The sequence below is a fragment of the Orcinus orca genome, chromosome 8, assembly GCF_937001465.1.
Source record: "Orcinus orca chromosome 8, mOrcOrc1.1, whole genome shotgun sequence".
NCBI lineage: Eukaryota > Metazoa > Chordata > Mammalia > Artiodactyla > Delphinidae > Orcinus > Orcinus orca.
Window position 1 is genome coordinate 41,498,144 of NC_064566.1, and position 14,114 is coordinate 41,512,257.

The following is a 14,114-nucleotide window of genomic DNA, read 5'->3' on the forward strand; positions in this document are numbered from 1 at the left end:
GGCATGCTTACATGTGGCCTCTCTAGCATGGCAGTCTCAGGGTAGCCAAACTTCTTACGATGTTTCTCCCAGAGTGACAATCCCAAGAGAACAGGTGGAAGCCACGTGGCCTCTTCTGACCTAGACTTGGAAGTTATACAGCATCTCTTCTGCTGCATTCTACTGGTTCCAAGAGAGTCACTAAGCTGTTTCCAAGAGCTTGCAGTCATGTTCCAAAACTGCCATAAATGCTTACTACATGCCAGGCACTGTTTTATGTGCTTTATATGTATTAACTCATTTGATTCTTACTAAAAACCCCCTTAAGGTAGGTAGTCTTACGGTCTTTATTTTAGAGAAGAGAAAACTGAGGCACATGTCAGTAAGCTTCCAACATGATACCAGTAGTGAGAGAGCTAGGATTTGAATCCAGTCTGGCCCCAGAGCCCATGGTCTTATCTACTGCCCTACACTGCCTCAGTATACAGCTGTGATTCCTGCTACATTTGGTTAAACTGCTATACACATAGATAATCACTTTTAATTTACAAGCACACTCCCCCAACACAATCAAAATCATGTGACACATGGCTTACCTTCTCCGCTCTGACTTCTTCATATGCGGTTTGCTTTCCCTGGAATACTTTTCTTCCAGTTATTCATCTCTCTATATTACTTATTCTTCAGGTCTTTTAGGAAGCCTTCCCTGACCACCCAGCTCTGTAGTGAGTGCTTCTCCCATGGCCACACGGAGCTATTAGTTATAGCCCTTATCATTATGCCTGACAACTTGCCTGTTGTCCTGGCCGTTTCCCCATTGGATTCTTAGTTCCCTGAGGGCAGGGAACTGTTCATAAAAGGATCGGTAGCACTGAGTACAGTGCCTGGTATGTAGTGTGTAAAAAAGCATAAATTAATCTCTCACACTCACACCCCTCAAATACAATTACCGCACATGTTTCACATATACACACAGCCACTAAGACACTCTCCTGATACAACATATGCCACATATACTCTTGTCCACTCACCCTCAATCACTGTGATTAAGTCTCTGTGACATCCCTCACACACCGCAAGCATATCACACACACAATTATTGTGACAGCTCTAATCTTCAAGCACTGTCATATACTGTTTTTCATACAGTCATGGTCACCATCTGTACTCTTAAAACAGGATATTTACCCTCCCACAAACTGAATTAAGATGACAACAGCTCTATTTCTCACACACGCCTTCACATACTGTATTTTTTATCCACACAATCCCTGACCATCCCTGACATATACAATTATGGTCACACACTGTCTACCATCTTCTTCCCACTCCCACACTCTTTGTCACACACACTCACTCGCACACGCACACGCGTGCACACACGCACTCACAGTCAAGGGATTGCAGGGGCACATCTGAGGGGGTCTGAGCCCTCCGTCAGCGCCCGAATCTCAGCCCAGGCCAGCGCGGCCCCGCCCCTCCCCGCCCCCTCATGCATATGCAGCACCTCAGCCTGGCGGCCCGGCCCCCAGACGGCCATTTGTAGCTGTGCTGGAGGCTGCGTTCGGCAGGCGCTGCGAAGACGAGTGCAGGAGTGCGCCCCCGGACGCTGCAGCCCCTCGCCGCTGCGGTCACCTCGCTTCTCCGCGCCTCGGTTGGGACCCGGCCAGCCCGGGCGCCGCGCTGCCGCCCGGACCGGCCCTCCAGCAGCTCCCGGCGCCCGGGACCCCCGCCCGGCCGCTCGCCCGCAGCCCGCCGGCCGCACAAGTCCCCGGAGCCGGGCCTAGGGCGGGCGGCGGCTCGGCGTGGCCGGGCTGGGCTCGGCGGCGTCCCCATGGCCGCGGCCGGCTGGCGGGACGGCTCCGGCCAAGAGAAGTACCGGCTCGTGGTGGTCGGCGGGGGCGGCGTGGGCAAGTCGGCGCTCACCATCCAGTTCATCCAGGTGCCTGGAGCGGGCCTTCCCCGGGGCGCCGGGGCGGCGGCGGGCGGGGGCTCGCGCTACCTGTGGCGGGGCGGCCGCGGGGACCCCGCCCCGGAGGTGCCGCGCGGGCCGGGGGTGGGCGGGAGGCGGGCGGGGGGCTCCGGCCGGCTCTGCCCTACTGCCCTGCGGTCGGGGCGCCCCGCTCCTGCCTGCTGGGCGCCCAGCTCGGCGTCCCGGGAGTCGGGCTTCTCAGGAATGTGTCCGGGAGGGCGGAGCTGGCGGGGTGGGAAGCGCAGATCCACCTTCTCGCTGCGGCCGCGGCCCGAGCCCTTCGGGAGAGGCAGCGCTGCCGCGCCGGGCTTCCTGCCCCGAGGCTGGGGCGCCGGGCGTAGGGCGTGGGGCTGGAGCCCCGCGCGCTGGGTTTCCAGCCGCCCCGGCCGCCTCCTGCACCGTGGGTGCAATCCCGGTGGCAACTTGGCCGCGGCTCCGCGTGATCTTCGGGCTTCTTCGCGCACGCCGAGCCGGAGCTGCCCGCTTCAAGCAGTGTTTCTCTTTGTGTGTGTTTGTGCTTTTCTTTTAAGTAATCTCTTAGGTAATGCGTCCGGGTGGGAGTGTGTGATAATGCCCCAGGGAAATGGTGGCCTCGAGGAAGTTAAGAATGTTTTCCGATAGGGGTGAGACCATTTCCTAGGTATTCCTGGTGCCTTCCTGCCTCTCGCTGTGCCAAGGTGAAGTTTGGGGTGGGCCAGGCTGGGAGATGACCGACCGAGTCGTGCGTTCTGTGTCCGTTCCAACCTCTCTCTCCCCCGCCCCCAATCCTCTCTGGTAGCTGGAGGCGGAAAGTCGGGTTGTAAAGGAAAGGGCGGTGGAATTCTTGATTCTTAGGATTTGCTCTTGGTAGGAGGTTTGAGTGATCTTTTTTGGGACTATTAAAAGAGAGAAACCCAGCTATCTCTCTGCTTTTGTCAACCTGCAAGGTGTGGCATATGCTGGGAGAGAATGAAGGTATCGCGTTATAACAGGTAACAAAGATACTCTCAGTATATCAAGAGTATTGTTTAAGATGCTTTGGTGAAATATTTTTGTTTGACCCATTTGTTATCAGTTGGCATACTTGAATAGCGTATTTCGTTTCACTTACTGTTTCTAGTGACATTAAAATACCGAGTACTGTAACATAAATGTGATTGTTACCTTTCACATTGACTAAATGAGCAATAATTGCTGTTATACTATTTCAAAGTATTAAAAACTGCTGCTAAAACCTTTGTATCCAGGAAGAGATGTTTATGTAGTGAGCATTTACAGTATGCTCATTAGTGGGTTAAAAAAAAAATCACACTAAGAGGTGAGATGGGCAACTTGTCCTTTCAGTTTAGCTGCAGTTTAGCTGCAGAATCAGAGATGCCCGTCATGTTGCTATTTCTCATAGGGCCAAGAGATACTTTAAGTAACTGATGGCAAAGCAAAACAATTTATAGCCAAGTCTTTCTTTGGAAACTGTAGTTAGAGGGAGGTGGGAGGTTGGTAAGGAGTGAGAGAATAATCCTGGGTTCCAGTATTAATAAATAGTGTTCAAAAAAAACATAGTGTTACCTAAAAGATTTAAACCACAAATATTTCTTTAGTGTTTTGGGGGGAGGGACCATCGAAATGTATTTGAATCTGTAAGTTAATTATTTAGTTAAGGTATTGGAACCTTTTGTTTTTGGAAATAGTATTAGAAACCATTAAGATAACCGTAATTTCTGTCTGCTTAATGATTTTCTAGAATTCATTTGTTAAAGAAACACCTTTATGAATAGTGTTGTATCTAGGTACTCTAGATTTAAAAGAAGTAAAAGAGGCGTGTGTGCATGAGAGACGTGTATTTATACATAGAGAAAGAGTGTGAGCTTTGAGTCATACAGACTTGAGTGTTAGATCTTGCTGTGTTATTTATTTACTGGGAGAACATTGCGAAAATATTATTTAGCTTCTCTGAACCTCAATTTTCTTTTCAGTAAAATGGGTCTGATCGCAGTCTTCATAATCCTTTAAATTATGGGAACATCCTTATCATGTGTCTAGTATGTAGTATGTGCTCCATTAATGATGGCTATTATAAGCTTATGTGTACACTTCTGTTAACACGTTTAAATGCAAAGGGAATTCAGAATCGAGGAAAAGTCAGTTTGGGAAGGATTGATGAGAGTACTGTGTAGACGTGATGGCAGGAAGAGAGGACATGTCTTACCTGAGTATGGGGAGTGGGGGAGTCATTATGCTAGCTTGGAGAGAGGAAGCAGGCAAGGAGGGGAGTGGGATAGGCCCGTGACCTGGGGCCAGTGAAAGGGAGGAACATGCCTCTGGCTTTGAGGAGGCTTTCTGGAGAGGTAGGAACCAGACCTGGATCGAGTCTCATCTCTACCACTTGCTGCCTGTGTAATCTTAGGTAAATTACTTAACTTCTCGGTACCTTAGTTTTTCCCATCTGTGAACTGGGGACATACAAAGTACCACATACAGTTGTGAGAATTAAATGAGTTAACATATGTTCAGGGCCTAGAACAGTGTCTGGTACATAGTAAGGCTACAAACATTATTATTATTGTTGTTACTATATTAATCTTAGCTTATGGAGCTAAGGTGACTATCATCTACACTTAATAGAGCTGCTGTTTATTGTCTGACTCCTGGGAAATTAAAATTCATTCTGTTATGATTGTCTCGCAGTAGTAATTGGAAGGAGAGGAGACTGCAGAAGGATAGTAACCTTAATGAGCGGAAGCTAGTTCTCTCTGTAGGAGATCAGGATGGTACAAATTGGTTTTATTTATTTTGTAAGACTCCTGAGATATGACACTTTCTTACAGTGTTCAGTATGTATTTTTCTATTATGTAATCTTGAGTAGAAAAAATATAATGAACACATTTGGGAGTGGAGAACTTGAAAAACAACTTTGCCTTTAACCCTGACTTTCCTTCACCTTAAATTTACTTGTTGCCTTTTATGCATATGAAGAGCTACAAAATTAGGAAATTAAGGCTATAATTACTTAATTGAGATGGCTTTTTCTCTTTAAAAATGAATGTAACACATCATAAAACATCCATGATTAAAAATGTAAAATATTATTAAGAGTATATGTGTGTGCATGACCTCCTCGTTTCTGTTCATAGTTTTTTGAAAGACGTCTTAAGTTTTATTGGTGAATACAGCCCCTAAACGATGAGTGGATTCTGTCATTAGGAAATGATCTTAACATTGTACAAAGTGAAATGGAAAGAGCCTTGACTATCTGGGTTCTAGGTCCCCCTACTCAGGTGATGCTGGGGAATCTTTTAATTGTCTGTAATCTCTTAAGGGTTTAATTTCCTCCATAAAATGTTGGGTTTGGGTGAACAAATCTCTGCACCTTTGAAATTCTAGGTTCTTTCTTACTCAGTTAACAAACTAGGTATGTGTCTTAGGTCAAGTTTCTTAAGTTCTCAGAGCCTCAGTTTCCTGTATGGAAAGGGAGACTAATATTAGTACCTTTAGGGTTTCTGGAGTAAATAAAATAATTTATCCAAATCATTCAGCACGGTGCCATCTAAGAATAAGTAAAATAATAAATTTGCTGCTTTTACTTCTGTGTCTTGTTCCTCTAAAACTAAATTTGTAATTTATTCATTTTTTCTTGACATGTAATCTGATCTGTTTTAAGTCTTCAGCCCCTTTTCCCCTCAGCCTCATACTCCTCTCTCACATTTGTGTGATATTTAGGTAATGAATGTTGATCCCATTTTGAGTTGGGGAAATTTTATCAGTTGAGCGTTGATTTTTGGAAATAATGGAGTAACCATTGGGGTTTCTGGCAGCTCTGAGAAAAGACCATACGTGTTTTACAGAATTAAGGAGAGGAATTTCCCAGCCTCTGTTCTTCATTTATTTAGCATCCTGACTTATTATTCAGCAGTTTGTCAGATTTTGAGCTATGTAGGGGGTAGCTGATTTCTCAATTATTGAGTTTTAGTCAATCTTACAACCTGTTAGCCTGGAGCTGACTCAGACATTGCTTTTTACCTAATTTGCGTTTTGGTGAATGTTTTTCCATTGCCTTTTCCTGGGGCAGAGATCCTAGAAGAGATTTCAAGGCACATGCATTTGTGTTAAAGTTAGTTGATCTTTGTGTGAAGTTTGTGAGTTTAGATTCCTGAATTTCTCTTCTGTGGCTACATCTTGAACATGTGCCCTGCATTAGAAATCACTTAAAATAAATTTTATCTGTGAATTTGAAACTATACTGTAGACTTATTTTTAGTGTGCAAATTACTGTTTTATATTTTCGGAGTAATTTACAAATGAATTCTTAGCATTGAAAAATAAGGTACCCCTCCTAGTGGTGGTACATACTAGAGATTTCCTCATTTTGGTAGGAGTTGAAATGGTTCTTGTAATGATTTTTTTTTTCCCTAGTCTTTTGGGCGCACTGTGTGTCCTATGGGATCTTAGTTCCCTGACTAGGGATTGAACCCACGCCCCCTGCATTGGCAGGGTGGAGTCTTAACCACTGGACCACCAGGGAAGTCCCAAGGAGCTGAAGTGTTTCTGATGACTCAGACATTGTAATTCCTAGATACAAATGTTAGGCACTCAAGGAAGAACACTTTCTTTTAGAGGATGACTGCTTTTGTCAGAGGAGAAATTCTAACCTAGGGTTTCTTAAAACTCATTCGTTTTTAATGTGTGTGTGTGTGTGTGTGTGTGTGTGTGTGTGTGTCTTGGGATGCAGAAGTTGCAGGAGTTTAGTGGGGATACTTCTATTGAGTAGATTAAGAATTCTGCTTTCCCTTGGTACAATACCATTTGAAGGCAAAGTGATGACAGGCAGCTACCTACTGGGATGGGATTTTTAATTCATCTGTATTGCTGAAATGTCAAGGGTCATTCCTAAGCTTTGAAATGAAACTAGTCTGTTTAATTCAGTGAGGAAAGTAAATTGCTAACTTTAAAGTGGGGGAGGAGTGCAGAAAGAGACTTTCTTAAAGCTGTATTATTTAAAAAATTTTAAAGTTTCCTTTTTCAAATTAAAATTGATCTCATAAAATAGAAACAGATTTTGTGATGCTGCATGAACGTTTATTTATTTATTTATTTGCCCCTTTTGGTGAGGAGAAATATTAGTGTCTTTAGGGTATTAGTTCCTTGCTGAAAAGTGATAATGAGTAAAAGACTCTGCTTGTAAACAATGTAGAGTTAATTGTCATTGAATCTTCTTGAAAGGCCTTGATCTTGAATTACTTTGGGTAGAGCCGTGAAGTCTGAGTTTGGGATTGAAACTTAGTGTAAAGTGATGTCCTTGGTAGCCATTTGATTTATTTCTATTTCGCAAAGAAAAATGTCTCTCAGGCCTTTATGAAATAGACAAAGATTTTATATATATATATATATTTATTTACTGTGTGGTTCTGAAAGAAGCAAAGAAATAGAAGTTGACTAAAATTGTGCTACTGGAGCTATATTGGACTTGAGTTCCTTCTAAATTATATTTTAGATTTAGTATTTTATAAGATCAATGTGATAAACCAGTTGTTTATTGGTTACATAACATTAAATAACATTAAATCATAGTTTAATTAAAAATATTATAGTTACAGAATTGGTTGTTTGTATATATTAGTAGTTTAATATTGCCAGCCAATTTATCTTGTCACCTCATATGATGGTGTTTTTCCTAGGAGAAAGAATTTATATACAAGTTAGTAAATGTTCAGTACTGAAAATACAGATATACATGCCAACATGATATCTGATGTTGCTTTTTAAAAAAACTTTACCCAGATTTCCCACATGCTACCATTTTACTGTATTTGTTTTATTCCTCCCCCTCCATGTATAGGCACTGTTTTTTTCTCAATCATCTGAGTGTGAGTTGAAGACAATGCTGCCTTATTTTTAAATATTTCCATGTATATTTCCTAAACACAAGGGTACTTGCTTACATAAACATAGTGTATAACCAAAATCAGAAATTAATATATTACTAATGTAATATGCAGAACTTTTTCAGATTTTGCCAATTGTCCCAATAATGCCCTTTATAGCAAAAGAAAATCTCAGATTATGCAGTGCACTTTGTTTCCATGTCTTCTTTAATTTGGAACAGTTCTTTAGTCTTCGTGTTTTATGACATTGACATCTTCGAGTACAAGTTAGTTATTTGTAGAGTTCCCTCAATTTGAGTTTGTTTCTTCATGGTTAGATTCATTTTGGGGGCAGGAATAGCACAGAAATGATGTGTTCTTCTCAGTGCATTATATCAGGAGACATAAAATAGATTTTGATTTGACTACATAGGTGCTTACCTTTTGACTCGGTAATCCCAGATCTAGGAATTTACCCTGAAAATGTACTTCCAACAGTATGAAAATACATGTGCATGAGGTCACAGCATTAGAAACAACCTACAGGATAGAGAGAAGTTGAATAGAATATGGTACATTCACCCAGTGGTGCAGCTATAAAAAGAATAAGAACCATCTCTATGAACTGATGGGAAATGCATTCCAGGATAAATTGTTCAGTGAAGAATACAAAGTGCAAAAGTATCTACTGTATTATTGATATACTACTTTTAGTGTAAGAAAGAAGAGGAAATGAGAAAATAGGACTGTAATCATTGGGGCAAAAACAGCACAGAATGGATGAATTTGAGATTAAAGAGATTATTGGTTAGCTATGGGGGTAGGGATATATATATCCCTACCTATACCTACCCTATAGGTAGGGATAAGGAGAAAGCGATGGAATAGGGATAGTGACTCTTCTGAGGATACTTTTCTGACTTGTGGAACCATGTTTAATGTTTCACATAGTATATAAACAGCAAGCACCAATAAAATCAAAAGGTGGAATACAAACAAAACAAATGAACTGAACTTTATATCGGATGACTAACATAACCACACTGAAGGAGGGAGAGAAAAAAAAACTAATGTAAGTAACTTTTGAACCCGGTATTTGGACTATGTCCTCAGGATAAAGACAAAAAGAATTCGAAATAAACACTGAACTCTGGTTAACAGGCTTTTTTTTTCCCCCCCTCCTTCATCACAGAGGCATGGGTTTGTAATTCTGAAACAGTTTTCTATACTAGGATTAAGTAAATTAGTAAATGTGTTGTGGAAAATGGGAGCCAAGTTCCTCACTATTGGAGAAGGGAGTTATAATTGTGGAAAGGGTGAAGGCTAGGAAGAACTCTTGATGCTTGATTGGAATTGAGCATACTGGCATGAACTCATGGTTTAAAAAGAATAAAGATAGATCTAGAAATAGGTGTATGTGGATACTCATAAACACATCTATCCATACATCTTTTTTCCAGCTCTGTCTGTTGAGAGTGCATAGAAACAGTGACACCCTATTAACAGTGAGAACACCCAGTGCTGGATCTTGGTTTCTAAATACCATTCTTTACTAAAAGGAACCTTGGAGAAATGACTGATCCCCGGGCTGGGGCAAGGAAAAAATAGAAGATGAGCTTGGAGCATCTTATAGTGCCAGAAAGTAAAGAGCTGCTCAGAAAACAAAATGATGGTGACATGTCAAAGAGACACAGCCAGCCTGGAAGAACTCCCATTGGCTAACTCTGGGACAGTATCATCATCAAAATAAATAATGACAGTAATTGATTATTGCCCATAAATAATGTAAGAATCTAAGAATCCATAAGGATAAATAAATGAAGGAGGAAGGGAAGTTCTTCCTTAATGTAGAATTCTGACTAATAAACATAGAGGAAATGGTAGAATTAGAAAATCACCATTTGGCAGTCAAGCAACTGATTTAAGTAACAATCATAAATGGATGTTAAAAGTAGTATGTAAAAGTTTGAGAGTAGCTGGATATTAACATAGTCTCAAAGTATCTGCCCATAACGTATTGTTATCGAATTGGGAGTGCATAATCTTAACCACTGGACCACCAGGGAAGTCCCAAATATCCTTATTTAAAGCAACCAAAAGTGTGTGTGACTGCAGTGTTTTTAAGAGATTGTTTTTTGTCTTTTGCATTTGATTTTGTTATTATAATTGTAAATGCACTCAGTGGTATTAACCCCTTTCTCATTAGGAGCTGTTGCTTTTATTTGCCATTTCTTTCATTCTAACTGGTTTCAGTGCTTACAAGCAGTCCTCATGAGCAGCTAGTTTTTACTTTGAATTGTTATTTAGAGAACACTTTCGAGTACTTTTTTAGTCTAAGATTAAAATTTTACTTTTGCATGATACATGATGACTTGGCTGAGTATAAAATTATTGGATCCCGAGACTTGTATTACAGCAGTTGGAGGTACTGTGTTATTTATCTTCCGTGTCTTTGCCTTTATCTAACCGGCCTCAAGTTTCTATTCTGCAGGAATAACTAGTTTTCTATTTGTATGCTTGTAGCCTTCTCTTATCACTGGAAATGGAAACATTTATCAGGATATGACTAGAAGTTTTTCTCTGATCACCAGTTTTCTCTGAGAAATGATGAAACACTCTCAGGTCTAGGAAGGTTTTCTTCTTCATTTTTGAAGTCATTTTCCCAATTATCTTCTGAAATACCTACTTGTGCATTGATTCTTTGAAATCATTGTTCCATATTTTCTTAAGTTAATCAGTGAGAAGGCTAAGATAGACTCCATTCAAGAATTTGTCAAATTTGCCTTCTGTATCACTGATGAAATTTTCTGGATGTCAAATCAAATTACTCTCTTAAACAGATTTAATGCCCTTGATATCTCAGTCTAATATTAATCAGTGGTGATGTTCTCTTGTCTTTTCTTAAGGCCACAAAACTGGTATTTTCTAAAGCTTGGTACTGCTTAAGGAAACAACTCCAGCCAGGGAAGGGTTTTTTCTTGAGTGGCAGAATGTAGTTTTTAAATTTATCCTCTTATGATGAGATGATCTTAGCCATTCTTGGTGCTGGAAGTAAAGAACTGGCTGTCCCTCAGAATTACTGCAGACACTGAGATTCCAGTTGATCTTAGCCATTCTTGGTGTTGGAAATAAAGAACTGGCCGTCCCTCAGGCAGGACACTGAGATTCCCATTTTTTTTTTGATGCTGATGGGCAAGTTGATACTAGGGAGCTTTGATATTTGGAGTATCAACAAATATGAAATTCTGTGAAATCTGCTAAGACATTCAGCCAAATTTATGTTTTGGTTTTTTTTTTTTTTTTTGGCTGAGAGGTATAATTTTGGAGAATTAGAGGTGGTTAAAAGGGATAGTTTTCAAGTTTATTAGTACTTCAAATCTAAGCTTTCTGAATTGAGGCAAGTAGAAGAGGCTAGGGAAGATAGTGGAGGGAGAGTGTGTGTGTGAAGCTGTAAAATGCAGATCAATGCAAAGATTTTTCTTGTAGGTATAGAAATTAGAAGGGCCTAGAATCAAAAGTTGGAGTCCTTTCTTTAGCGTGTGTGTGTGTGTGTGTGTGTGTGTGTGTGTGTGTAATCTGAAGTATGCTTATTTTATGCTGTATTTTACGATTTCATATATAAAATTTGTTGTGCTTTCTCCTTTCTTTAAAAAATGGGATTGATCGGCATTTATTTCTCACAGTAGTGCTTTAAGTAACTTATCTGCTGTAATTTATATTTGAAAGGTATTTGAAAGGATTTCTAGTAAGAGGTTTTCTAGAATGTTTCTTACATTACCATCATCACAAAGTCTGTAGTATCCTTAATGACTGTTGTAAAAGCATTGTAAAACTGATTTTGCATTATTTCTTTTGTTATGAAATCTTGTACTTTTTATTAATTCTTAGATAATTTTAATTTCAGTTTGGATATGCCCTTAATTTTTTTTTTTTTTTTGCGGTACGTGGGCCTCTCACTGTTGTGGCCTATCCTGTTGCGGAGCACAGGCTCCAGACGTGCAGGCTCAGCAGACATGGCCCACGGGCCCAGCAGCCCCGCGGCACGTGGGATCTTCCCGGACCGGGGCACGAACCCGTGTCCCCTGAATTGGCAGGCAGACTCTCAACCACTGCGCCACCAGGGAAGCCCTATTCCCTTAATTTTTACATGATTTAAATTTGAGGAAGGATTGAGTGGCTGTCTTTGTAGATTTCTAGCTTTGTTGGGCTATGGTCAAAGAATGTGACCTATAAATTCCCTGTTTTGGAACATTAAGAATTTTCAGTGGCTAAACATACCATTGATTTGTGTAAATACTCCAAGAACATGAGAAAAGAATGAGTATTTATTTGTAGCTTATAAGGTGCAAAGTTTTACATAAATCTGTTAAAATGGAATTTGTTGATTGTATTATTCAAATCTTCTGTATCCTTTTTTCTCGTGTATTTTTAATCTGTGAAGCTCTGAAATTTTTATTAAATTTGTTTTAATTTTTTCCTTGCATTTCTAATTTTGCTTTGTTTTGATGTATAATTTGGTGTATAAAATGTTATGATGATTACATCTTTCTTATGATTAAGTAGTACCAGTCTTGTGCAGAATTTTACTTTGAATTTCAACCTGTGATATTAATGTTACCTTTTCTATTTTTTGTTTGTATGCATTTATTTCATTTATGTTTTACTTTTTTTTTTTGGTCATTTTATGGTAAACTTTTCTAAATAATACGTAATGTGATCTTTAAAAATCAAACCTGAGAGTCTTTGTCTTTTAGCAGTGGAATTCACCCCATTCACATTTATTGTATAATATGATTATGTATTTATGAAATAATCTAGATAAATTTGCTTTGATCCTTTTTAATCTTTTTATATTTTATATTCTTTGCTTTTAACCTTTGTTTTTGCAGACTTAATTTTGTTTTTGTTGCTTTATTTCCCCTGCATTGAGAGTAAAACAATAAGAGATTATTTTAAAAGTAGAGGTTGTGTCTGAGAAACTTATTCCTTGTGGTTGCCTTTGTCATAGTCATAAGTAGTCTGTGAAATTAAACTCCACAGCTGCCATGTTTTTGTTTTTTAAAAAGATGTCCTAGACCTGGAAAAACTCACACTGCTTATCTGAGAACAGGCAGTTTGACGTAGTATAAAGAATCCTTCTTGCGAGTTAAGATATTTCTCTAGATCTTGATTTAGCCACTATGTGACTGTGGCTTTGGATAAGATAACCATTCTGTTTGATTCACTTTGGCACTATTTTAAACTCTAAACAGTAGAATGTTTACAAGTAAAACAAGTATTTTAATAGAGAATTTTTATAGGCTTGGAATTTTTGCCTGAATGTCTGCTCCTTGGTTATACTTGTTTGTACATTTTATTCTTTATATTTAGATTTTGAGTGTCATAGACCAGGAATACTTTGGTTACATAGAAGTAAGCATATAGCAAAATATTAGTATTTATTAATTGCTAGTATTGGGTCTTGAGCAGGGCATAATAAATAATTGGAAAAAAGAGGTCTTAGGAAACATGAGTTGTATCTATTATGGTTCCATAGCTGCTGGTCACTGAAGAGGATGTAGAACTAAACTGTTTTTGATTTTGGATTTCAGAGTTTCTCTGTAATTAAAAGATTGTTTATATGTGACATATGCACATTTGAATCTTGAGTTTTAGAAGTTTTAGCAGTTGATCCCACAGCATTCAGTTTTATTCAAAATAATCTTTGGAGAAGATTGTCCTATTTTAATTTCTCTCTGGAAATTCTGACTCAGGAAATGTAAAACAGCTTGAGAGTAAGGTCTTAAAGATTTATTACTTTTGTCTTGTTTCCTGGTGGGTTTTCTCTTAATGCCTTGGTTAAATGATGACATGTGGTTGAGATTACAACAGTCAGCAATTTGTTAGCTGAAAGGAAAAGAACAGTAAGCAAGTAGTTGAGTCAAACTGCAAAGGAAGATTTGTGATAGATATAACATTTAAGTTTCAAAAATCTTGTGGAAAAGATATGTAAATATGAAATTTATAATTTTGTCTCTTTTGCCTCTGAAATTAAGATATATCAATTAAATAAGGTAGGGAAATTTGCCTTATGTATGTATATGCATGTGCGCAAGTGCACACAGGTGTGTATCTTACTTAAAATGAGAAAGGAGTGAATTTAGGTGAGCGAAAGGTTCATTGTTTTTGGAATCAGAAAATGGAGATAAAATATAAAACAAAGGTGTAGGTCTGTGATAATTTAATGACTTGCAGACGTTTAAATGAATAATAATAGTAGCTTAATTGAGTACTACATGAATTTATTATTTTCAGATATTGCCATGGTCCATGCTAACAAGTTGGT

The 14,114-nt window shown here is 39.4% G+C and overlaps 1 protein-coding gene across 2 annotated transcripts in view; it reads left to right on the forward strand.

Annotated features, from left to right (window-relative positions):
• Positions 1-1,485: 1,485 nt before the first annotated feature.
• Positions 1,486-14,114, forward strand: part of RRAS2 (RAS related 2) — a 71,302-nt gene continuing 58,673 nt past the window's right edge. Inside the window, exon 1 of one of the 2 annotated variants that reach the window (XM_033404448.2) lies at positions 1,486-1,921. In XM_033404448.2, coding sequence (XP_033260339.2) covers positions 1,814-1,921 — 108 coding nt within the window. In that variant the 5' untranslated portion in view covers positions 1,486-1,813. The remainder of the gene's footprint in view (positions 1,922-14,114) is intronic. The other variant, XM_004279160.3, reaches the window with a different exon arrangement.